Below are 27,234 nucleotides of genomic sequence, written 5' to 3'. Positions count from 1 at the left end.
AGCTGCAGGCCCGGGCTCCCGCCTCCGCTTCCAGCCGCCAGCAGTGCGCGCCGCTCGCGCCGCCCCGGCCTCTACGTTCCAGCCGGGCGGGCAGAGGTTAAGTGCACAGCCGTGCGTGGCCGGCGCCGCGAAGGGGACGTGCCCAGACGTTGACGGGGGCGGGGAAAGCCGGGCGATTGGGAGTCGGGAGAGCCCTCGAGAGGGAAAGGTGGGCGGGGAAAAGCTAGAGGCCTCCAGGTGGTGGGTTGTGTTTGTTTGGGAGCCTTTTCCATCGACGCCTGCGCAGTAGCCGCTTCCCCCGCCCGGGGACCGACCTCCAGCTCCACCCCTTTCCCCCCGCGGTCTCCACCCTCCCCCAGGCCACCTCTGCCAGCCAATCAGAACCCGCAGCGGTTTCGGAGGCCGAGAGGCTTCAGGGATTGGCTGGGCCGGGGGAAGGGCTGGAATTCTATTTGGTGTTGGAGCTGAACCCAGCTGGAACTGGTCTGAGGCTGCGCCGGCCCTGCGAGTGCGGTTTAAAGGGCTTGGCGGGAACGTGCGGGAGGCCGCAGCTTCTTCCTCGGGGTCAGTCCTTTTTTTTTCTGTTATTGCACATAAGACTAGACTCTTTTATTATTGCACATAAGACTAGACCCTTTGTTCGTTCATTCAGCCACCTCGTATTGGATGGCTGATATGTCCAGCTCTGGGCCAGGGTTTGAGGAGACAGACTCAGGACCAGCTGCACAATTTGCGGGGCCGAGTGCAAAATGAAAACGCAGAGTCCCTTGTTCAGAAATTGCTAAGAATTGCAAGAGGGATAGAGAGCAGTAAGCCGAGCACCGGGCTCATTTAAGCATGGTATCCTGTGGGACTGCGCAGGTGGTACATCTGCTAACCTCCAAAAAACTATTGGGGCGGAGGGGAGGTGTTAGCCTTTGAGAAAGTTAGAGGATGATGGATAGATAAGTCTGGCCAAGTGGAAAATTTCTAGATGGGAAGATATGGTTGAAAAAGTAGATAGGAAAAGAGTGAAGGGTTAAGAATGTTAATAATTTGGACCTTATCCTGTAGGCAGTAGTTAGCCTTTTGAAGGCTTTTAACTGGAAAGAAATGAGTCCTGAGAGCAATGTTTGATGACTTGATCTGGCTTTCGAATGTGGAACAAATTGGGAGGCAGGATGAGGAAGGGAGACTTGGGCGCTGTTGGAATAGTTACACTTGGATCGAAGCTAGAGTAAAAGTAATGGAAATGGAAGAAAATGCTCCTGTTACAAGAGGAGAATCAAATGGCAGTGCACATCCTAATGTTTATCCCTCCTGCTCTTTAGATCCTTTTGCTTTGGCGGTCTCTTTGCTTCTTTGTAGTCCTAGCACTATCAATAACAAGCTTTTGGACTTTGCGCAGGTTGCTTCATCTTTCTGGGCCTCAGATTCCTCATCTATAAAGTGAGGGAGCTGAACTAGAGTGATTCCAAGGTTCTGCCAAGCCCAAATTGATTCCAAATCTGTGACTTACTTTTCAGCTAGCCACCAACGCCAGCATTCACTCTTGGGTTCACTGAATATTTACTGAGTCCCTGCTATGTGCCAGGTAGTATATTAGACTGGGAAATACACAGTGCAGTCTGATAGTTGTTTGCTTTTAGTAGGTCACTGACCCCTTCTGGCCAGGAACTTTGCCTCACTGTAGCTGCTAATACTGACTCGTAGTGCACCCTAAAGCACACCTCTTAACTTCTGTGAGATGTGAGTTACTCATTTGTAACTTTGAACATCCTCAAGGTCCTTTCTAGTCTTACTAGTTCAACACTTTATAATTCCTTAGATACTAGGAAGGAAGAAAAGGGAGAAGTCACAGATGACACTGAGCTTTGAAGCTTGGTGACTAGGAGAATGTCAGTTGATCCATTTGACAGAAAAAATGAATTTAGAAAACCTGTTCTGGATCAAAGTCTATGAGTTCTGTTATGCATATGCAAAATTTCAGACCCCTTTTCTTCCCATTTCACAGATAAGTACTCAGATTTTTGGATCTCCCCCGTTTCCAGCTACAAACTTGTCTACACTGACATCTTCTCATTTGGTATATCTCTTTGTCCATTGTTATTTTGGGATCCCATCTCCTTCCACCTGCTCAGAAATATTACTCCATCAGGTTATCACCTTTAATATACCTTTAATTATCCCTCTCTATTGGACTTTCCTCCTCACTGTTTAAACATGCTCATGTCTATGACATCTTTAAATTAAAAAAAAAAAAAAACCTTTTATGCCCTAGCTTTTATATATTGCTTGTTTTCTCTTTACAGCTAAGATTCTTGAAAGAGTAGTTGGTTCATCATTGGTCAACATCCCTGCTGCCTATTCATCTGTCAACCTGTTGTAATCTAGTTTCTCCGTGCTACTTTACTAATTACTGCTATTTCCATGGTGACCAAGGATGTGATTGTAAACTCAGAAGACATTTATCAGCCCTTAACTGACTTGGTCTTCCTGCAGCATTTGAAATGGTTATCATTTCCTTTTGAAATTTTTTACTCTGGTTCACAGCACACCGGTCCCTAATGGTGGTCCCCATCTTTCTGTCCCTTTTCTGGATTCTTTTTAAGCTCATATTTGGGATCTATCCTTCCCTATCCTTGCCTTCCCTTTTCTCTCTCTCTCTCTCTCTCTCTCTCTCTCTCTCTCTCTCTCTTTCTCTCTGTGTCTCTCTGTCTGTCTCTCTCTCTCTGTCTCTTTCTCCACTCTTCTGCATGAGCTTATCTACTCTTGTGTAATGTAAAGAGCTTGGGTTTGGGATTTAAAAAGACCTTGGTTCAAATCCCAGCTTTACCATTTATTACCTTTGTCAACCTTGGACTGTTCCCTTAATCTTTCTGAACCTACTTCTTCATTTACAAAATGTAATAGCTTCCTTGTAAAGCTGTAAATATATGTACAAATGCCTAGCCACATGCCCATTACAAAGTATACACTTGGCAAATATTAACCCCTTTCCCCTTCCCTGACTTCAGCTACTACCAGTATCTTTAGCCCAGACTATCTCCGGAGATTTACATCCTTATTTCTAGCTTCCTGTTGGATAACACCTCTTGAGTCTTATGTATGCAAAACGTCAATGGAGATCAAATTATATTTGATTGCCTGCTATGGGCGAAACACCCTGCTAGGTGTTGGAGACAAAATGGTAAATAAATAAGTAGTCTCTCCCCTTGAAGAACATACAGTCTGTGCAATGGTAAAATTATTCACAGAGTGCTATAGGAATTTGGAGGAACAAATCTTAATTCAGCCTAAGTGGAGTTAGGGAAAGCTTTCTGGAAATGTCTCAAGCTAAACCTTAAAGAATGAGTTAGGTATTAGCCAGAATCAGCAAGAGTAAGAAAGGAATTCCACAGAGGAAACAGTATGAGCAAAGATATGGAGTAATAAAATAGCAGTTCTGAAATCCTAGAACATTTAGAGAGAGGCAGGCAACAGTGGGAGGTGAGGCTAGAGAGGTTGACAGGGGGAAAGACATGAAGTGTTATATCCATGCTTAGGAACTTGGCTTTTATCCTGTATATGCTAGGAAGCCACTGAAAGGAGAGAATGACATGGTTAGCTTTGCAAAAATTATGAACAGAAATTTCTTAGAAGAAACACAAGCAGTGAATACATATCTAAAAGATCCTCAACCTTATTAGAAATCAGAAAAATACAAATTAAGCTAATAGTGAAGTAGTCTTTTACATCCACTAGATTGGCAGAAATTAAGAAATATTGGTAAGCCTCTAATTGTTTGAAAATTATTATATCATCAAGTATTTATTAGGCTAAACATTTGCCAGTTATTTCAATAACTCCTCCAATGCCATAGTTTCCAAATATCATCTTAGAAATTTCAACTATGTTCAAGTATTCGAGTTAGTCAATTCCGAGTATGATGTCAAAAATTACTCAGTATTGTGGGTATAATCTGGCCATTGCGAAACAAACAAACCAAAGTGTTGGCATTCATGGATTTAATATCAGTTTCAACTACCCTCAAACAACTAAAATAATCTGTAGTATTACTGAATTTCAAACTCAAACCTCGCCTATGACAAGGCTGGTGTTCTTTTCTAGTGAACAAGCCTACCCAGTAGCCACATCTCAAGCAAGCTTAATTATAGGGAAGAAATTATATATCACTGTGATATTCACAACTTGAGGATTTACAAAGGTTAAGATCTATCCTTCCCAATCCCTATAACCCCCTCCAGCTCACTTCATGTACATTCTGTTTCTGAAAGATATATATGACCACCCCCTGGCTTTTTTTTTTTTTTTTTTTTTGCGATACGCGGGCATCTCACTGTTGTGGCCTCTCCCGTTGCGGAGCACAGGCTCCGGACGCGCAGGCTCAGCGGCCATGGCTCACGGGCCCGGCCGTTCCGCGGCATGTGGGATCTTCCCAGACCGGGGCACGAACCCGTGTGCCCTGCATCGGCAGGCAGACTCTCAACCACTGCGCCACCAGGGAAGTCCCACCCCCTCGCTTTTTAAAAAATGACATGCACGTACTCTAAGGCCTGTATAGGATATTAGGCCCTGACAACTAAGGGTTCCTGGGTTTGGCAGTAATGGATGTAAAATATTTTAAGAGAGAACATTTTGCTGGTTTACAATTAAGCTGAATAACTTGGTATAAAAGTACTGTTGAGGGCTTCCCCCTGGTGGCGCAGTGGTTGAGAGTCCGCCTGCCGATTCAGGGGACACGGGTTCGTGCCCTGGTCCGGGAGGATCCTACATGCTGCGGAGCGGCTGGGCCCGTGAGCCATGGCCGCTGAGTCTGCGCGTCCGGAGCCTGTGCTCCGCAACGGGAGAGGCCACAACAGTGACAGGCCCGCGTACCGCAAAAAAAAAAAAAAAAAAAAAAAAAGTACTGTTGATAGAAAAGAATGTTTAGATTATCGTAATATATAATCGGATATCATATTAAATATATCTTGTGCATTGGGGGAATATTTATCTAAGTAACTTTTAATAAAAGCAGCTTCTGGGACTTTCCTGGTGGCACAGTGGTTAAGAATCCGCCTGCCAATGCAGGGGACACAGGTTTGAGCCCTGGTCTGGGAAGATCCCACATGCCGCGGAGCAACTAAGCCCGTGCGCCACAGCTACTGAGCCTGCGCTCTAGAGCCTGCGAGCCACAACTACTGAAGCCCACGCGCCTAGAGCCTGAGCTCTGCAACAAGAGAAGCCACCGCAATGAGAAGCCCACACACCGTAATGGAAAGTAGCCCCTGCTCGCGCAACTAGAGAAAGCCCGTGCGCAGCAACGAAGACCCATGCAGCCAAAAATAAATAAATAAATAAATTTATTTTAAAAAGCAGCTTCTATGGAAGAAGACGTATGCTTTGAAATCACCCACCTAGTAACTTGTGAAAATGAATGTCATTATATGATTGATCACTTCACACTAAAGGGGGGGACAAAGGATATTGAAAAGCCAAAAAGGAGAAGGCTAGATGAAGATATAGGACAAGGAGAAACTATAAGATGTTTCTATTTCTATTAACCCCCAAAATATTACTAAATATATGCATAAAGAGTATAAGAAGGAATAGCAGAGTGGAAAAGGGTTGAAAGTCATAAGCTAAATGTCATGTTTCTGCTGTTAGTAGCCATGTCATAATCCCTAAATAAAATGTTTGAGGCATTGAGAAAATTCATCTCCACAACTAAGGAGGGGTCAAGAATGAACATGTCAGGAAGATAAGGAAAATCTCTGTTTCTCTGCTTTACTTTAACAATTTAGCATAATCCCAATGTTCCCATATCAGCTAAGATCTTATAAGAGAACCAATTCTTTAATATCTTCTCCAAATGTCTCCCTGTTTATATTACGCTTCTAATGAAAATTTTCTTCCGAGTTTGTTCTGCATCAGAGTCACTCTTTTAGAATTAAAAAGAAAACACTTAAAACTTCTGATTTTCCATTCTTTTTATTCTTCCTTTCATGTTAGAGCTCTTCTTTACTGTGTTTTTTTTTTTTTCCTTCTCTCAACCTTTTCTCTCTTCCTCTCTTACATTAACTTCTCCACTTCCTGAGTCATTGCTTAATTTAGAAGCAAAGGATTTTAGTTACTGTATTTCTTCTGGAGTCACTAGAAGAATTAATGAAAGTTAGATACTCAGTAGCTAAATTTTACTGTTATAGTTAGTGATAGGGAAAGCAAAACTTTCATCAATTATAACAGCCTAGCTAAATTATAGTCTAAAAGAGTAATTCAACTTTCATATGCTAAACTTTCAAGCATTAGATTTGACAATAAATGCATATATATAATTGCTTTTACTGTTATCTATGGTATATACTATAATAAAGTAATGTAACTTTTTAAAAATATGTATTCACATGTATACTTCCATGTGAATATTGTTCTTCAAAGTAGAAATGAAGCTATACTCTTATCCCAAATATATTGTCACTGTTCAGAACATTTTCAGAAATCATTTTGTACTGTGAATTATTCCTCATTATGGACTGAATGTTTACATTCTCCCAAAATTCATATGTTGAAGCCTACCCCACAATGTGATGGTATTTGGAGATGGGGCTTTAGGAGGTAATTAGGGCTAGATGAGGTTATGAGGTCCCTGGTCTGATGGGATTAATGTCCTTATAAAAAGAGACACCAGAGAACCTGCTGTCTTTTTCTCCCCACCGCCTCCCCATGCTCCCACAAGAAAGAGGTCATGTGAGCACACAGTGAGGTGGTGGCCCCTAAAAGCCAAGAGAAGAGGCCTCAGAATGAAACCAACCTTGCCAGCATCTTGATTTTAGACTTCCCAGCCTCCAAAACTGAGAGAAATAAATTTCTGTTGTTTAAGCCACCCAATGTGTGGTATTTTGTTATGGCAGCCTGAGCAGATTAAGATGCCTCTAATAGGGGAATTGTATAGGGGTCACAATCAAAAGTCATTTTGAAGCCATGGGGTGATCATACTGGATTGAAAACTGAAATATGTCTATAAGTACTGAGACTAATTTTCTTGTGTAACTCCTGAAGTGTCTCTGAAACAAATCTCAAAAGAGGAACATCAAAATTCTGTTGCACAACTGTTGAAATTACTGTTTTACCTTAACAATGGCATTTAAGAAAAAAAGTCACTTGGCTATAAAAGGTCTCTGTACAGCCTCACCTACTAGAGTATTAATGACAATTTAATTACATAAAGCAAAGAACAAGTTAACATATTTCACTTTTTGTATAGTTACTGTTTTGATACATAGGTAATGTATTTTGTCCATTCCTTCAACAAATATTGGATACTGACCGTGAGTCAAGCATATACAAGGTGCGATAGATACAAGTGCAAGAACAGATATTCTCTTTAAAGGAATTCATACCATGAATATATAATATTATAGAATTACGAAGTCCAAAGGTTAAATGAAAATACACATTTCCCAGAAGAAAAACATGATTTAATAACATGTTAACATGCAGTTATAACACTTTTCAAAGAAATGACTCTGGAAGTTTTGTAAAATATTTGTTTTATGGCTAGACAATATATGACTGAAAAAATAAATATCTTAGATATTTATCAAATCCAGCAATTTATAATTTTAACTATTGTATCCATCAATGTGATGAATAGTCCAAATTAGTTACCAAATCTCATTCTAAATTAACTTCTTCAAAAATGAAAAATTTTGAACTTCCAAAGGCCATGTGTTTCTTAAATTCTGTCATTTTCTCCACAATAATCAAAATATAAAACCTCAGAATTATTATACTACACAGAGAAACATTTTAATTGCAACAAATTATATTTCTTGGACCTTTCTATAAAAACTGTTCCAGGAATGAATAGGATCTTCTCATTTAGTTATTAGGATGGCTTAGATATTTTCAGTAAGGTGATCTTTTTGTAGGTGTTGTCATGTTTATAGTAGGTAGCACTCATGAACAGGCAACTGACTGTCTGTGGGTCCACCTAGAAGAATCTGTGATATAAATTTAAAATAATTTATTGTACAATATTGTATTCAGTTAGGTTTAATATTGAATACAACTGAACATGAATACTCATGAGTATGCTTACTAGCAAGGAAATAAAATATATAGAGAATCTGCATATTTTTAAGTAAAGTTTGGAAATGTTCCTAATTTTAAATGCGACATTTTCAGATAATTAAACCTTTCCTTGATTCCTGGGCAACAAAGTTTAAAAAGTCAGACATTTTATTGCTTCCATAACATTTAGCATTTGTGTGCAACACTTCTAGAGAAAGTACTAAGTAAGGAGGGGAGAGGATGGGTTCATATGATTGGCATTTACTTGGCCTTATTTCCATTGTTTCTCATTTTGTATGAAGATAGTTGCATATCACCCCTTTCCTAAAATGGAATATGGTAGAATATAGATTCTATTCATAAACATGTCATTTGTTGATGAAATAATTTTGCCATTTAATCCTAACTGCAAGTTAACATTTTTAATGGATACCAACCCATTTTCTAATAGATCCCATTTTATTGTGACAATATAAACATTATAATAATTTTTATTTATACATTTCATACATTAAAAAAAAATTAAACCTCTTGTTTAACAGTAACAAGAAAAATCATATTCGTTTAGTTATCTGGCTCACTGAGTCTAGCAGTTTATGATCCTGCTCTGCATGTTTTGTGCATTTTTCCTCTTGACTACATTTTTAGTATTAGGCCAAGGAAGCTATTTCATCAAGTTCTGCACATGTTGTTTGATAGATTCTTAAATTATGTATGATTAAAATAGCTTTAAGATTTAAAATGATTAAAAATTGGGAAAATGCCTCTAACACACTATTTTTGTAAGTCCTTTGTCAGTCCTCCGTAGAGCAGAATTCAGGGCTAAATGAAAATATTACTGAAAATACTTGGACGACTTATTGGAATAGCTACATCTGTATGAAAAAGCTGGATTGCTCAGCCATAAAAAGGAACAAAATTGGGTCATTTGCAGAGATGTGGCTGGAGCTAGAGACTGTCATACAGAGTGAAGTTAAGTCAGAAAGAGAAAAACAAATATCGTATATTAACACATATATGTGGAATCTATAAAAATGGTATAGATGATCTTACTTGCAAAACAGAAATAGAGACACAGATGTAGAGAACAAATATATGGACACCAACGGGGGAAAGGGGGGTGGGATGAACTGGGAGATTGGGATTGACATATATACACTATTGATACTATGTATAAAATAGATAACTAACGAAAACCTACTGTATAGCTCAGGGAACTCTACTTAGTGCTCCGTAGTGACCTAAATGGGAAGGAAATCCAAAAAAGAGGGGATATATGTATACGTATAGCTGATTCACTTTGCTGTACAGTAGAAACTAACACGACATTGTAAAGCAACGATACTCCAATAAAAATTATTTTAAAAATCCATAAAGCTGGGCTTATTATTTCCTTGACAATGTTTTTCTCCAAAAATAATGATGAATTTTAGTTTTAAATTCACTCATCAGGACAAGCACTAAAACCTAAAAATCCATTAATCAGTGGTTCCACTGCAACCTTGTTCAATTAATGAATCCGGATGTAATAAAAGAAATAGCGCCTTTTGCCCTAGGTAAAGAAGGTCTTTGAAAATAAAACAAATTCCAAAAAGGGAATAAGCCAGATTTGCCTGACTTACAAGTATTTATAATTTCTTCTATTATGGCCAATAATAGGAGAATGAGAACAAGTGAAGAGAAATATTAATAATTGGTTAGTTTCAGTGTAGCAATTAATACTTTACATTGTAAATATGGTCTTTTATGAAATGTATATGCAAATGATGTGCAGGTATTACAGTAAGGCTGACTTTTGGTGAAATCCCAATGAAGGCCACATGCAGAAGACAGTGATTTTCAAACCCACCTCTCAGATGCAAACATCTAGGGCTCTAACCCCTGCCCACTTTGAACAGACAAGTTCCACTTTTTAAAAATCTGTTTCATATAAAAGGGTTGTGAATAAGATTTCTTTTTTAAACCTCTGAACTAACAAAAAAAAGTTCTTTACCTGATCTAGTTTTAGTAACTTGGATAAAATCATCCTCATCCTCATCACAGCTATCACAGTTAAATTGTTGGAGGACTGTTTCTGACTGGCTTTCAGCTTGATTTGCATCTTTCTGCTTATAGAAGCTTCGAAGTGCAACAAGACGGTGATGTATTGCTGCATGCATACATCCTGTATCTTTGGCACTGGCCTGCAAGAGGAAAATTAAGTTGTTAATATAAGTAACTTAATAATAGCCACACTTTACACATTTGTAACCTTTCACTATTAATAAGGAAGGAATTATATGACATAAATCTAGAATATAAATAATCCTAGAAACTAAAGGGTAAAGAGCCAATTCGTCTTGAACCAAATTGAATCCTAGAGCAGATAATTTTATGAGGTCCCAATTTGTGCATTTTAAACTGAGAAAATGAAATTTTGAGATTTAAATTTTCTATTTGAATTTGTTTGTTAAGACCATCCTTCCTTCACTGTGTTATACTGTAGAAAATTTTAGGGTTAGGGGGAAAAAGACTCTCATTTCCTTTACATCACTTGCTTAGACATTCCTGCAAGTTGCATAGCTCTGTAGAAAAGCAGAGCTCATTCAAATAGCCTATGATGTTGTACCATAAACACATCAGAAGTCCTTGCTTTCAGTACTTTTCTATTTTTACAGTTGCTATTAATATAAAAAATGATGGTAACAATAACATTGGTATAATACTTGCTGTTATAATATCCTTTTACTTTTTCAATCCTTATAATAAAACTTTAGGTTATTTATTCCATTTATGTTAGCAAAAGCACATAGTGCAGGTATTCAGTAAATACTTGTTTCCTCTTTCCTTTACAGATGAGAAAATTATGGCTCAGAAAGGCACAGCTTGTCTGCATTTAAACAGCTAGTTGACAGATTGGCTGGGACTTCGTTTTTGTCATCAAAGTCAGTGCTCTTTAAGGTAACATGTCAGTGGCTTACATTTTTGTATCTTTTCACAATTTCAGAGAAAATCTGGGAAAATTTTTCTCTTTGCTAATCCTTCAGAGAGCTAACAAATATTTCAAAACCAAGAACTGAAGTTTGAATCAACTGCATGCCAACTTTTGGGAAGAAGCGTCTTAAAATATGGTTTTTCTTTTGTATGTTATTAAGTTACCTTAATTATTTTTAGGGAAAAAATACACATTAAATAAAATATTTTTATTTATCATATTATGTTAGATATTACATAGCAGGTGTTGAGTAAATATTTGTTGACTCTTGACCAATTTAATTTTTATATTAAGTACAAGGGTGTAACTTTTCTTCAGTAGGTTAATAACAAATATTGAAAATATATGTAATTGAAATATAAATACAGTTCTGCTGCCTTGACTTTTTTACATTAAATTTTAAATATGCCTTTCACTAGTGTATATATATATTATATATATATTATATATATATAGCCAAATTCATTCAGATATTTTCATTCAAGAAATTCAGAACAAGAAGTAAAAGCACAATAATATATATTTTTTTGGACAACAAATTTGCAATGCTTAAAAAAAAATTTCCAGGAAGTACCATAAGAAAATGCTGGTGAGAATGAAAATTGTCTCAGTCTTTCTGGGATAAATGTGTCAAGACAAGTCAAAACCTTTTCCCAAGAGAATTAACATGTATGTACATAGAGAATTCCATGCAGAATTTATAATAATGAACACAGTAAATTGCCTAAGTATTTAACAAAACAGGATTAATGGAATAAATTATGGTACATAATAGAACAGAATTTATTTTCACCTATAAAAGAATTCTTGAAGAATGAACTATTTAATAACAGAAAACACTCATTTTCATTGATAAGTGAAAAGGTTACATATGTGTATTTCACAATCAAATGTTAGCTATTTAATCTTCTCAATCACTTTATAAAGTATATTATTATTGTCTTCCATTGGCAGATAAGTAAAATCAGGTTTAGGAGGGCTAAATAACTTGCCTGAAAGTCATGCAGTATGTACAGTATGGTACACATGTATATATGTACCCACACATACATGTATATACTAAAATGTAGTATAAGACCAAAATGTTAATAGTGACCATCTCTGGGAGTGGAATTTTGGGTGATTTTTATTGCATTTTGTTTGCTAATCTCCAAAAATTATCCTACAGTTTAAAAAGTCAGCATGGGCCAGATACTGAGCTGCAGAATCTAGACATAGTTAAATCTAATCGAATCTAATCATAGTCTCAATCTCAGACAGGCTGCTTTGCCCACTCAAAGACAGGGGCATCTGGCCTAGCAGAGTATCCAGTATTATCTCCCTAAATGGTAAACAGGGTTTAGACATCTTACTCTAAGATTTTAACACTCAACATCACTTATACCTAACAGTGCACTTACTGGTAGTTAATAAAACCTTTGGTTTTTCATCAGTGGGCTCTTGCCAACTTTTTTTTTCCATTATTATATGGAAGCCAATTTACTTGTATTGTCATCTTCTACCTGAGTTGCTTAGATATTCAGTCTTCTCAAGTCTTCTGAGACTCGGCCTATGGGGGAAATCCAGCCTTTTTTCTCGCCTGATTCATGTCAGCTCTGTCTCTTTTGCCTGGATCTTGTATTTGAGGTCAAGCATTCCTGCTGCCAGAACAGCTAAAGCTGTGCTCCCATCCTGTTACCTTGGAGACTGACTCATATCCAGAATTGGAATTCGCTATTGGACTGGTTGGTTTAACTTGCTAGCCCTGTGTTTTTCCATTTCTCACTGGTTCCTTTCCAGTGATTTCAAAGCCTCAATTTCAGCACGCAGTGTAAGCATCAGGGTATGGATTCTGCTGGCCTCCTAGGAGCCAATCCTGACAGTAGTCTCTCTGGAATTTAGTAAGATCGTTGACATAATTTTAATAGTAAAGAAAAATGTAGGGGTTTGACAGCATATACCAGTACAAATGTCTTGGGACCAATACCTATTGACTGCTTTAAATTGTTGTTAATCTCTAAATTTCATGCAAAATTTAGGTCTTATATTAGACTGTAAACAACCATAATAAATGGCTGATTTTTTGCCAATGGTATAGGTTATTTTAATAAAATGAAAAAAACAAATGTGACTGCAGAGATCTATAAATATAGTAGGATAATCCTCCATCACTGAAATTTGTCACTTACCTGAATTAAAAACACTTTGATGTTATAGTCTTCTAAATCAGTAGCTGTTATTCGTAAATTTTTATGGTTTGCTTTTTGAATCTCCATTTGAGCCCAGAGTTTACTATTGAGAATCAGCCTCAGGCTGCCTTGATTATGCATAACTAAAATAGGAAGAAGATAAATTGATCAGACTTTAGAATAGTTGATTCCTTAGCCTTTCAGAGGAATTTGCCATTTTGGAAAGCAAATAAATCTGGTAGTTGTTTTTCAGACTCTATTTTCACTACGAAATTGTAATTTAATTGACTAGATTATAATTTGGTTTCCAAATTGGGCTTTATTATGTTGGAGGACTTTTTTTAGCTTAAATGCTAAAAATGCTATATATTTTTTTACTATAATATTAAAAAATGGTTAAATTTTAGAATTCCTTTGAGGACATAATGGTCTGAAGAATATTTACCCAAGAATTGTTTATAATGGAGAAAACTGAAACGAAAACTTTAAGCATTCAAAAAATGGAATTAGTTAAATAAATGATGGTACCGCTATTGAGGATATTATGAACTTATTAAGAATACTAAAGAAAGATAATTATTAATGTAGAAAGGTGACCATGGTATACTATGCAAAAGAAGAAATCAGGTTACAAAGTAGTATAAACACCATTTATCACAAATTTTTCAATGTATTGTATACATTTATTGTATACAAAGTCCTTAAGAATATATTTTATTGACAGAAGCTAGTTACTACAGGAAGATAGGCCTATGAGTAATTTAATTTTTTTTCTTCTTGTTGATCCATACTTTCCGTCTTCTGTAATGGACATGTATTACCTGTATAATTAAAAGAAAAGTTGTTTTGTGCATTTTTTTGGCAAGTAGTGGAAGGAGTGAAATTAAACCAGAGTAGAAAACAGCTAATACCTGCCTTGGGAATGATAGGTTATTTAGAAACCTGTTTGCCAGTGCTTCTACTCTCTTAGTCTGAATTCTATTCCTTACTCACTTCTTGAGCTTGATATCTGAAACTCACCAAATATCCATTTACCAGCTTCTACTTGTGGTCTCCTCCACAAGATTTGATCACCCGATATTGACCAGTAAACCCATCCACCCCTGCCCAGATCTCTGCCTGTGCTTACTTTCAGTTTGGACCTCTGAACAATGCCCAGTGTGTCTTTTGGATGCCAGAAACCTCCTCAGGCTTTTGGTTTGGCTGACCAAATTCTGACCAACACTCTGCCTGAAGGATTCAATAACCACACACCTTTATTTACTTGGAAATTGACCTTTCATCCCAACCCACACACTGTGTTTAGAATGCCAAGAATAAATTACAGGGCAAATATTCTCTTTTAGAAAAACTATTCCATTTCAAAAATAAATGCATCACATTCCTTTAAATAATAATGAGATTACTGTTTAGGTGTGTGCTGGGCTTGGTCATAGGTGCTTTATGTGCATTATCTCACTGAATTCTCACACTCACTAAGTCATGGACTTCTATTATTTCCATGTTAAACTGATGCAACTGGGGCAGAAGGAGATTAAGTAATTTGTCCAAGGTCACCAGTTAGTAATGGAGCCAGAACTAGAACCTGTATAGTCTGACATCAGAGCCTACTTTAAATAGGAAGCTCCTCTAGTACATTAAAAATAATATTGTTTAATTTATTGACAGCAGTCTAATTTATTGACACATAACACATCTCCAGAAAATGATGTGTACTTATATTGGAAAAATTTCCCTGAGAAATACTGACTCGCTTTACAAAAGGATTCCTTACTTAGTCTTGACTGGAATGTTCCACAATCACTGCTTGCTGTGTCATTCAGTCTCAAAGCCCCTCTGCCCCTTTCAATCCAGGACTGTGTTGTTTTGTTGAATATAAAAAGCTTGCAGTTGATCTAAAAGACAATTTTTTTAAATGTCAAAATATAGAAAAATTTTCAAAGTGATCTCTTTCCTATGCTATAACACTTTTATTTGTCTGATATTTTACCAGAATAACCTTTGTTAATGATTTCTAAACCAGCTTTAAAATTTTACTTAGCTTCTGAAACAATACAGTTTTTGAATAGTTCAAACATTAAAAAACAAAAAGATGTACAAAGTGAAAAGTAACCCCACCAACACTAGTTCCCCATCTACCAGTTTTCACCCCCTAGAACAGGTAATCACTGTTGCCAATATTTTGTTTATCCTTCTAGAGATATTTGTATGTATATACATGTATATATTTTTCTCCTATTTTTTCTATAAATGGTAGAATACCATAAATACTTTCTGCATCTTTCTTTTTCACTTAACAATATATCTATGTAGACCAACTTTTAAATTAAACAATGTTATTTGAATTATGTAATTTATCTGAAAGTTAAGGAATCATGGAATTATTTGTATGCTTTAAAAATTTTAACAAATACAGCATCTGAACTAGCATGTGATACCACAGAGTACCATACTATAATTTAATGCTTACCAGTGGTTCTCAAATACTACTATGTACAAGAATCACCTAGATGACTTGTTAAAAATATAACATGTCAGGGCCTCACCCCTAGTGATTACTTCAGTGAATCTGGGATTAACCTGATCTGAGAGTTATGCTGTGAGACACACTTGTACAGTAAGTGTATCAGTAGATCAAGGGGGAAGAAAATAGGAATGAAGAAAGTTTGGGGTAAAACACATGGAGAAAGGCTAAGGGAAATCTGTGCTTTGTTGAAAATGATTAAGTTGTAGTAGTTACATTTTATATGCCTAGATTGACAGCTATACCACTCAACATTTGAATCCTAGGTGTGATACTATATACTACATCTGTGAAATTCTTGATTCATGTGAAATTCAAAACTTATTTAAAAGAACCTTTAGGATAAACAACAAGGTCCTACTGCATAGCACAGGGAGCTATATTCAATATTCTGAGATAAAGCACAAAGAAAAAGAATCTAAAAAAGAATGTATATATATGTATAACTGAGTCACTTGGCTGTACAGCAGAAATTAACACAACATTGTAAATCAACTCTACTTCAATTTAAAAAAAGGAACTTTTAAAGGAAGACAAAAAACCTTTTTATTATCTTGAACTGAAATCAATTCATCTTATCTGCATTTTTAACTTTCAGTGTAAATAGAATTTTAAATCATATGATAACAACAAATTATAAAAGCTGACATGAAAAGTGTAAAACATAGGCTGTTTTAAGACAGGGTCCTTGGTTGTCTTCTTTCTAAGGGACCAACGGGCATGGTTGTAAAGACAGCAATCCATTTTCCTGCAAATTACACATACAAATGTAAGAATACGACAAAATATTGGTTTAATCCTTGGAAGCCTGAAACATTTTTATTTAAGCATCTCAGTCTTTCTGAGAAGTATACTTCTGCCTTTATTTTTCAAGCTGTCTCTGCTAAGGGTAGCTTATTCCACACGCGGAGGTGCAGCCAGGAAGAGCAATACGTGACGCACAGACCTTTAACACACTGTGTTCTGTCTCCTCCCCGGTTATGACATCAATTTTCTCCAGCAAACATTTTGGTGATGGTTTAGAAGAGAAAGCAGCAGCTGATTCAGTTAGGGGTATATTCTTAAGAGAGTCTGTTCCTGTGAGAAAATAGGGGGAAAGAACACATAAAATGCCCCATCTTCCCTACTGTGAAGTTCTTTCTTGCCCCTGTTAACATGCATGTAGCCTTAGCTTTTTATAACGAGTGTTTCCAAAAAATCAGACTGCTTGAGTTGAGGCAGATCTCTTTAACGATCCCCCATATCATTAAGTCGAACAATTATTAAAGCTTATATATCATGTTTATATGCTTTAATCTTCACCAAACATTTTAAAACACTGGGCTATTGTTTTTGTATTTTATAGATATTAAACAAATGACATGGAAAAACAGGAAATACACCAGTTGAATCAGATGTTTTACAAATGAAATAATTCTTACTTGAGTTTGGAGCGTTGATAGGAAATTTTAAAGTGAATTTCAATGGTTTTTCCTTGATGTGTGAATCATTTTCAAGTTGAGGCTGAGTGAGTTTTTGAGTACCCTAAGTGGGGGAAAAAGATGTATTACTTAATTTTATCCCCATATATTTGCAGTAAGCCAAGAGATACTTTTGTTCTTCTCAGGGTGGCAAACAAACCCAAAAGCTCTGTTTTTGTTTTGGGCTCCTTTTGTGCTGAATAGAGAATCCCTCCCCATTATTAGAAGACCTTGGTTCTGATCTCAGGAAACAATCTAGTTACCACCAGCCTACTTCAGGTGGCATCTAGTTCCAGGGGCAATGGGAAAGCTTTTCGAGACCCAAAAGGAGGTAGTAGCTGTTCCATGCTACCACCACACTAACCTGATGCCTAGAAGGAGGTGCAGCTCTTGTCACTTTTTCAAGGTATTTCAGTATTCCCAACAATCCACTCTTTCTATCCAGTTCATTTTAAAAATTAAAAAGTTATCCAAAGAACCCACTAGCTTTCTCACATCATCACTACAGAAGGAATCCTAACTTTTCCTCTAAGACAATTTTTGCCAACAATCACCTTTTAAGGCTGTGTACCTGGGGGTTCGCACATGTGTTGTAATCAATGCCTGTGTGAAAAAAGACCAAGTAATTTCCATGCCATTTATAACCTCCTGTACAGCCCCCTGCATAGCTCCCTGCAGAACAGGGAGAACTGGACAATACTTCAGAACTTAGGTTTATATCTTTTCCCTTACTAATTCAAGATTCTTTCACATTATTTAACTGGACATCAAGATAATCTGTTAAAATTGGTAGAGATGGGTGTAACTATTTCCATTTTAAGAAAACAGAAACTAAAGCACAGAAAATTTAATGACTCACTCTAAAAGCACATGGTCAGCAAACAAATCAGGAGGGCATCCTGGCCCCCAAATCACACAGCCACGGGATTACAGGATTAACTAGAGGACAAACACAGGTGATCTCTACAGTTCCTGCTATCCTAGCATGTTATCAGTTTAAGGAGACAGGAAGCTCAGGTTCCTTTGTAAGTCAAAGTTGAAGCGCCCATAGGAAATGCACACAGGTACCTACCTCCTCACACCAAATCTGTAATTCCCACTGTAGTTCATTTGTATAGGTATCTCTCTCTTTCCCCTTACTGGACTATAAACATCTCTAGAGGACAGGGTCTTCTTTAGCTTTGCATAACCACTTACCCAGGTGGTTTTCAATCCTGGCTGTATATTCAAATCACTTGACACCTGGCCTCACCCACGAAGATCCTGATCTAATTGGTTAGGGGAGATGGCGAGGCATAAGTCCTCTGAAGGCTCACCAGATGATTGTAATATGCCACCAAACTTGAGACCAATGCCAATGCTTTATATAGCATAAGAACACAATCTATGTCTGTTAAATGAGTTGAATGTTAAAGTTGATCCCATGAGGTTTGAAGAGTATTTTATTTGTGTCTGTGACATCTTACAGAAGCTGTGACTAATCTAGAATAAATGTGCCTAAATATATTGCCTGGAAGTTGGTCCATTCTGGTTCAGATCCAAAGGTGTGGGTCAACAGCTCTAGGATTGCTGGAGCTGACCTTCATCTTGGGAGTGGCAGAAGGGTGCCTCAAAGCTGAGAAGCTGTGATACTTCTCTTGGAATTGGGGTTAAGCCTGAGGCAGCTGTAAAATAAGCTAGATCTTAAAAGTAACTGATTTGTGAAGGCCCTTAAAATCTTGGAATAAACAGGCCTCATGAGTTGGTGGTCCTTTTGTCATTCTGAGCCCTTGCACAGGTTTTAAAATCTGTACCTCCTCCGTGGGATTCTTCATGTAACTAATAGCCCTGAGACAAGCTAGCTTCCTTGTCTTGTCTCAGCCAAGATTCTGGTCTGGGTGAAAGTGGAAAGAGTATAAAGATGTGTTGGACCAGATAAAACCATGGGCCCATTTGCTGCACAGCTTCCACTTGGCTGTATAATTCCCCACTGTAGATCATGCTCTGTTTTAGAAACGTGCCCTGTGGAGGTCAGAACAGCAACTGCCTCACGTAGGAGGATGCTCAGTATTAATTAAGGATGATGGTAATAATAATCGGGGGATTCCACTTGGCAAGTACATTCTCCTAGGCAAGGAAAAGACTATGATTTTCCGCTTACAGCTAGTGAAAAAATTTATAATAATGCTTTTCAGTGTAAAATCTTGAAGGGGAAAATTGTGGTTAATGAGAAAAAATTGGCAAATGATTTTAAATGCATCTTGTTATGAAAAATGCTATTGAATAACTGTATTAAAATATCATGGCCAGTTGAGTTTATCTAACTATTGCAGACAGTCCTGGGATTTCCTTGGGTACCTCTGGTTTAATGCAAGTCAAAGAAGTATTTAATATTTCTTAGCAGTAATAATGTTATAATTATACAATTCCCTTCCTCTGTGGTTCTTGTCTATTATTTTAACAACTAGAACTTGCTTCCCAGGAGAACCTTTCCAGTTAAAGATAGGAAATGTGCCTTTGAACTCAGGAGTTTAAAAGTATGCTCCAATTAACATTGTCTTAATTAATTTGCCTTCAGAAATTGGAAGTGACAGCTCTCTATATAATAATAGAAACATTTGCCAAAATCTTACCAAAACTCTTTCTACCATGTTTTCTCCAAAAACGAAATCAGAACTGCAGCTTTTAAAAGAATACTTATCTTCATTTGGTTGACATCTAAGGAAAAGAAATAAGCATTTGTTACTTTAAATATAGTAGCAATGAATATAGCCATTTTAAACCTTAGCACATGAAATAATCAGATGATTTAATAGATTTATGTAAAGCATAAAAACATCTGCTAACTTTTGTTTATCTGAAGTTAATGAGAAATAATGGAAAACTTGAGATAGGTACTTCCAGGGATGCTATTCAAAATATTTGACGGCTGTGTGATCAACAGGGGAGCTGCCCAGCCCTTATCTTTTTGCTTTTCCAGCACTGACTCGTCTCCAGTCTCCAGTCTCCACTCTCCTCTTCCCCAACTGGCCAATGCTTTTAGTGATCCAAGGTCTCAGGGCAAAAGCAAAGCCAATCTATCTTCTCAGTTATACTTGAGTGTGCAGTGGTTTAATTTGGTTTTTCCCTCCCAGAAACTTTTTTTTAGTGTTTTAAGTGTTTTGCATAATGAGAAACTCAAAGACATGCAGCCCTCTATTTGTTGGCAGATGGACTCCGGGATCTCTATTGCATCCCCAGTGTGCACAGTAGGTAAGGGCTGAGGTACGTGCATGGGCCCTAATCTCGAGTCCAGAATGTCCACGGCTAGTTGTAATCTTCTCTCAGATCAGACATGCCCTTATCACTGGTGATGCTAGTAAATATTAACTTTCATTTTGCATATTTCTACTGCTTTCTTTGTTGTCTATCCAACCTATGTTAATAAATAATAATGCCAGAAATAATTTAAAAGAGGGGAAAGAAAGAATGCCACGGAAAGGCTAATCTATTAGCCAATAATTAATGCCTAACTAAATAAAAATTTAGCTGTACCTATTTGAAACATACTTACCCAAGTCAACAAGACAATAGAGATGATCCAATATCAATATGATAATATTTAAATATTAGAGGTGTTTTAAAAAACATTTTAAATTTGTATATTTATAAAATCTCCTTTCAAACAGAAATCTTGGCATTTTATCTGTACAATGTCAGAAAAATTTTTCCCGGAAATGGCTATAATGATAAAAGAAAGCAAGAATGAACGAACAACACCTGTTTCCCCACCACTAACTTACCCTACTGATGTAGGACCTAAAAAATTCTGGTTAGTAGACAGCTGGACTGAAATTCTGGCACCTGGTAAATTTTCACTTAGCAAATAGGAGTTCTCCTCAGAAATCTGAAAGAAAAAAAATCCATCAAAAAGTTCATTTAAACTGCCTTACTAGATATATAAATGTGTTGAAAACTTACTTTGTTCAAGTACTACCCTAAACATTTTATATACATTATTCCATACGCTCCTCAGAACAACTCTATACACTTTGTACTTCTATTAAACACATTTTACAGGTAAGTAAACTGACCTAACAAGCTTAAATAATGGGGGCAGGCCTGGGCAACAAGGAAAGGGGACTGATATTCAAGCCTGGGTCTGCCTGACACCAGAGACTGAGTGCGAACATTCAGAAATCCCACCTCCTTTTGTTACTTTTACCCCTTTAGCCAAGTGGAGTTAATTCTCATTTCTATATTAGTAAATATCTTTCAGGACTATTTAATCCCTGGACTATTTAATCCCTGGAAACACCCTAAAAGCTTCACCATCATGGCCACCCAGTGTGAGAGAAAACTCCATCTCTTCCTCTAGAAACTTCCGACTGGTAGCTATATCAGTTAGTTACTCCATCTGATGTGTATATACATATGCACCTTACCTTCATTAATGTATAAATGAAGGAGTGAGCAGTTTTAGAACTGGAAGGAACCCTATCAGTTATCTAATGTAGTGTCCTCAGTGTTTTGTGGACACAGCCCTTCCTCCACCAGGGATTTTCAAAGATGTTGCAGGGACTTCCTATCTTTAAAGGTAAATGGGGTCTGTTTCCACTTTAATTTTATATCAATCAATAAAAATAATTTTGAGTATTTTTCCCTTTGTAACAGAATTTGAGAGCTGAGAAATATGTGTCAAGAGAGTATGTGCCGTTGGTTAGCAAAGATCAAAGTACATGCTTATGACTCAGTCACTCAGATGATTTATCTCAGCCAAAATGGTAGTTTTTAACTCTATGTTGGTTGAGATAGTTGTTATTAGGCATATATTATTTGAATTATATGCAATAAGTGACCGAAATTAATGACAGGATGAATGAAAATTGCTCTAATTTTGATATACAAGTTAATAAAGATCATAAAAATAAGTGTTCTATAAAATTCACCTACAGATAATTCTTACTAGATCTATAAATTATATTATTTTGTCAGAATTCTGACATAGCATCATTTTTAATTTTTTTATTTTATTTTATTTTATTATACAGCAGGTTCATATTAATTATCCATTTGACATAGCATCTTATATATAGTTTGTCTTTAGATCTTCAAAAATCATCATTCAGTGGAGAAAATTCAATGATGGGCATATCCAATTAGGCTTTTCACTTATTAGGAATAAGTTCTATTTATGCCCTTAATAAGTTATTTAAGAAGAAATGCTTATAAACAATAGCCTGAAAATTTATCTTATGCTTTATTTTTATTTTGTTACAAATTTTATTTTAAATACATGCAATGCAGGATTCCAAAAAATCATGGCAAAAATAAATATTGATCACCTTTTGATATAATATGCAATAAAAATTTTAATCTATAATTTATAGAACATGCCATTCCAAAATCAAAAGCAATGTAATAACATTTTAGAAATTAGTCAACACATAATACTTTTTCTTACATACTTTAAAACAAATTAAACAACATGTATCACTCCTTAAATAGGTAAAGAATTTATGTAATATGGTGATGATTATATTTAAGTGAAAATGTTTAATAAAATACCGATTTGAAATTTAAAATATGTTATACCTAAAAGTCACATCATATATCATGCATAAATGATGAAATGATTTTTAAAATTCATAATGGGTCTCATGAAATCATGTCTTAACAAAGAAAAAGATTTGGAAATAAAAAAATGTGGTAGGGCTTCCCTGGTGGTGCAGTGGTTGAGAGTCCACCTGCCGATGCAGGGGACACGGGTTCGTGCCCCGGTCCGGGAAGATCCCACATGCCGCGGAGTGGCTAGGCCCATGAGCCATGGCCGCTGAGCCTGCGCGTCCGGAGCCTGTGCTCCGCAACGGGAGAGGCCACAACAGTGAGAGGCCCGTGTACCGCAAAAAAAAAAAAAAAGAGAGAGAAGGTTGGGTGCTTTGTCTAAGAATGCAAACACAGATAGCAGTAAAGGTAGGATTAGTACCAATTGGATTATTTTCACTGAATTGATTAAATGATTGGTATTTTAACACTTCCAACTGTCACTGTCCTCATGTTCAGTCTGGGAAAAAAAACAAAACCAGGTGATCAACCCTCAGTGGTTTAGCTGGAAACAAATGACTGAGGGAATAACTCTCAAATTCCACCCTATTGATCCTGTGTTCCCTTCCTCTCAAGTGTCTGCTTCTGGAAGACACAGATAGAACTATAGGAACAGAATATCCCCAAGCCCATATCTGCATGGCCTGAGTAAAATGAATATCTCCTTAGAAAGGCCCACAGCAAGTGATTCAGTTGGAAGAGAGAATTTGTTTCTGTCTCCAGAGGCTTCCCAAGCCCTCCCAATTACACTGTGGAGGTAGTTCGTTACTCCTGTTTCCATGAAGATGGGTCTGGAAGGGAAGCCACACTAGCATGTCCACCAGTTGAATATACAAAAAAAATCCCTTTCCTTTTTTTGACATCTGACTCCTGGACCCTGCCACCGCATTGCTCCCCTATTCTCACATGGGATGAATGCACCAGAACAAGACCCCAAGGGTCCCCACTACACAGGACTCAGCTTTACAGCTTAGGAGATAACACAAGACTTGTTCCCGGGAGCAACCCTCCAGTTTAAGAGGACAAGTTTAATAAGGTTACTGAGGGCTTCTGGCTATCTTGTCCAGCTGTTTTCCCAGCCTGGTAGCTGCTTCAGCAGCAGAACAAAGGTCAGGCAGCCCCTAATTCCGGATATGGGGGCCCACAACAATCTACCAAAAGAAGGATGGGGAATTGAGGTCAGTCCTACCATAGGAGGTTTTCTTACCTTACTTTTGTTTTTTTCTCTACTCTTGCAGGATTCCAGCACATCGTGTCCAAATGCTTTTCTTACTTTTATACACTTCTGAGCTTGAGGTGGCTGCAAGATAGCAGGTCTTAGAACATGTTCAGAATGTTTCACAGGACCTAAAAAAACAGAATTAAAGGGTCAATATATCTTTAGTGAAATACTTTTCCTCTCTATTTTCTACTTATTTAATGCTAATTTTCTAAAGTCATGATTAAATGAGGGGTAATGTTAACTAATCAAAGTCAAAATAGCCAGTGAGCTGCCTAGTACTTTCTTCCTGCCTACCTTTTACCCAGTAACTATTCACTTTGATCATGGGACTTAGCTTACCAAATGCTTTCCTTCATGTTTTGTCACTCAACCACCATACCACCATACACACACACACAGATTAAGATATGGATGGTAAAACAAAATTTCTGAGGTTCTTGTAATAAAGAGAAGCTACATACCTTGTTCTGCACTGTTCATATCAACATTCCTTTGCACAAAAGTTGATGTCATAAAAACATTGTTTTTCTTCACTGTAAAAAACATGTTTACAAAAATTTTTAAACCTATAGTCAGTTTCTACTGTTTTAACGGTCTTGCACTGAACTCACCAGTAGATGTCGCTGTTGGCACTAACAGAGTAGTAGGCAGTGCTCCTGAGAGCACTGAGTCTGCTAAAAAAGTGTCATGGCAAGATGAGTTTCGCTACAGTCTGTTTACTCTCAGAAAAATAAGTGAAAATTAGGTTGCAAGTGAAATAGACAGTTTTCTTTAGAATCATGAAATTGAGTACTGAGAGAAATTCTACAGATTATAAAATCTGAATTGGTAGTGAACCATCTGTGTGCATTAATATATATTTCTTATAGAATGTTATAAAACTGTTAGCAAATTCTGCCCCTTCCCCACTCTTTAATGATACCCGAAGAGAGAAGTAAAGATGACCATTATTCTAGGCCATTGTTCTATGAAGTGAATTGATGGGATAAGACTGTGGTCTTGGCTGCAAGAATAGAATTATAGGCATATGAAAGAGATATTGCTGATTGGGATCCAGACCACTGCAATAAAATGAGTATCACAATAAAGTGAGTCACACAAATTCTTTGGTTTCCCAGTGCATATAAAAGTTACATTTACACTATACTGTAGTCTGTTAAGTGTGCAACAGCAATATATGTATCTTAATTTAAAAATACTTTATTGCTAAAAAAATGCTAACCATCATGTGAGCCTTCAGAGAGTCATAATCTTTTGGCTGGTGGAGGGTCTTGCCTCAGTGTCTATGGCTGATGACTGATCAGGCTGGTGGTTGCTGAAGGCTGGGGTGACCATGGCAATGTCTTAACATAAGACAACAATGAAGTTTGCAGCATCAGTTGACTTTTCCTTTCACGAATGATTTCTCTGTAGCATGCAATGCTGTTTGATAACATTTTACTCACAGAACTTCTTTCAAAATTGGAGTCAGTCCCCTCAAACCCTCAACTAAGTTTATTCTAAATCCTTTACTGTCATTTCAACAACCTTTGCAGCATCTTCACCAGGACTAGATGAGCAGGAAACCACTTTCTTTGCTCATCCATGAGAAGCAACTCCTCATCTGTTCAAGTTTCATCATCAGATTGCAGCAATTCAGCCACATCTTCAGGCTCCACGTCTAATTCTAGTTCTCTTGCTATTTCCACCACATCTGTACTTATTTCCTCCACTGAAGTCTTGAACCCCTCAAAGTCATCCATGAGGGTTGGAATCAACTTCTTGCAAACTCCTGTGAATGTGGATATTTTGACCTCTTCCCATGAATCATAAATGTTCTTAATGGCATCTAGAATGGTGAATCCTTTCCAGAAGGTTTTCAAATGCCTTTGTCCAGATCCATCAGAGGAATCACTATCTATGGCAGCTATAGCCTTACAAAATGTACTTCTTAAATAATAAGACTTGAATGTCAAAATGACTCCTTGATCCATGGGGTGAAAAGTGGATGTTGTGTTAGCAGGCATGAATGACATTAATCTTGTTTTACATCTCCGTCAGAGCTCTTGAGTGACCAGATATATTGTCACTGAACAGTAATATTTTGAAAGGAATCTTTCTGAGCAGTAGGTCACAACAGTGGGCTTAAAATAGTCAGCAAACCATGTCGTAAACAGGTGTGCCATCATCCAGGCTTTGTTGTTCCATTTATAGGACACAGGCAGAGTAGATTTATCATAATTCTTAAGGGCCCTAAATTTTCAGAATGCTAAATAAGCACTGGCTTCTATTTAAAGTCTCCAGCTGCATTAGCCGCTAACAAGAGAGTCAGCCTGTCCTTTGAAACTTTGAGGCCAGGCATTGACTTCTCCTCTCTAGCTATGAAAAGTCCTAGATGGCATCTTCTTCCAGTATAAGGCTGTTTCGTCTCCACTGAAAATCTGTTGTTTAGTGTAGCCACCTTCATTAATGATCTGAGCTAGATCTTCTGGATAACTTGCTGCAGCTTCTACATCAGCACTTGCTGCTTCACCTTGCACATTTATGTTATGGAGATGGCTTCTTTCCTTCAACCTCATGAACCAACCTCTGCTAGCTTCAGACTTTTCTTTTGCAGCTTCCTCAACTCTCTCAGCCTTTACAGAACTGAAAAGAGTCAGGGCCTTGTTCTTGATTAAGCTTTGGCTTGAAGGAATATTGTGGCTGGTTTGATCTTCTCTCCAGACCACTAGAACTTTCTCCATATCAGCAATAAGTCTGTTTCACTTTCTTATCATTCATGTGTTCACTGGAGTAGCACTTTCAATTTCCTTCAGGAACTTTTCCTTCACAGTCACATATTTGCTAACTGTTTGGTGCAAGAGGCCTAGTTTTTGGCCTATCTTGGCTTTAGACATGCCTTTCTCACTAAACGTAATCATTTCTAACTTTTGATCTAAAGTGAGAGACACGTGACTCTTCCTTTCACTCAAACACTTAGAGGCCACTATAAGGTTATTAACTGGCCTAATTTCAATATTGCTGTATCTCAGGGAATAGGGAGGCCTGAGAAGAGGGAGAGGGATGGGGGAGCAGGCTGGTTGGTGGAGCAGTCAACATACACATTTATTAAGTTGGCCATCATAACTTATATGGTCGTGGTTTAAGTGCCCCCCCCAAATTACTATTACAGTAGTAACATCTAAGATCACTGATCACAGATCACCATAACAGGTATAATAATAATGAAAATGTTTGAAATATTGTGAGAATTACCAAAATATGACACAGAGACACAAGGCAAGCAAATGCTGTTGGAAAAGTGGCACCCG

General features: G+C 37.2%; 1 protein-coding gene across 6 annotated transcripts in view; it reads right to left on the bottom strand.

The window, feature by feature from the left end:
* Positions 1-6,951: 6,951 nt before the first annotated feature.
* The window catches only part of RANBP3L (RAN binding protein 3 like), a gene marked incomplete at both ends in the record, with an annotated part of 47,615 nt that continues 27,332 nt past the window's right edge, over positions 6,952-27,234 (bottom strand). For 4 of the 6 annotated variants that reach the window (XM_079702027.1, XM_079702030.1, XM_079702029.1 and 1 more), the window contains 10 exons: positions 7,921-7,964; positions 10,028-10,217; positions 13,177-13,319; positions 14,951-15,071; positions 16,647-16,777; positions 17,122-17,224; positions 19,773-19,857; positions 20,922-21,025; positions 23,930-24,069; positions 24,406-24,477. In XM_079702027.1, coding sequence (XP_079558153.1) covers positions 7,921-7,964; positions 10,028-10,217; positions 13,177-13,319; positions 14,951-15,071; positions 16,647-16,777; positions 17,122-17,224; positions 19,773-19,857; positions 20,922-21,025; positions 23,930-24,069; positions 24,406-24,477 — 1,133 coding nt within the window. Of the gene's footprint in view, positions 7,026-7,920; positions 7,965-10,027; positions 10,218-13,176; positions 13,320-14,950; positions 15,072-16,646; positions 16,778-17,121; positions 17,225-19,772; positions 19,858-20,921; positions 21,026-23,929; positions 24,070-24,405; positions 24,478-27,234 lie in introns of those variants that run through there. The other 2 variants (XM_079702028.1, XM_079702032.1) reach the window with 2 other exon arrangements.

This window comes from Hyperoodon ampullatus (assembly GCF_949752795.1).
Source record: "Hyperoodon ampullatus genome assembly, chromosome: 4".
NCBI classification, from domain to species: domain Eukaryota; kingdom Metazoa; phylum Chordata; class Mammalia; order Artiodactyla; family Ziphiidae; genus Hyperoodon; species Hyperoodon ampullatus.
This window is presented reverse-complemented; position numbering and strand designations above follow the sequence as displayed.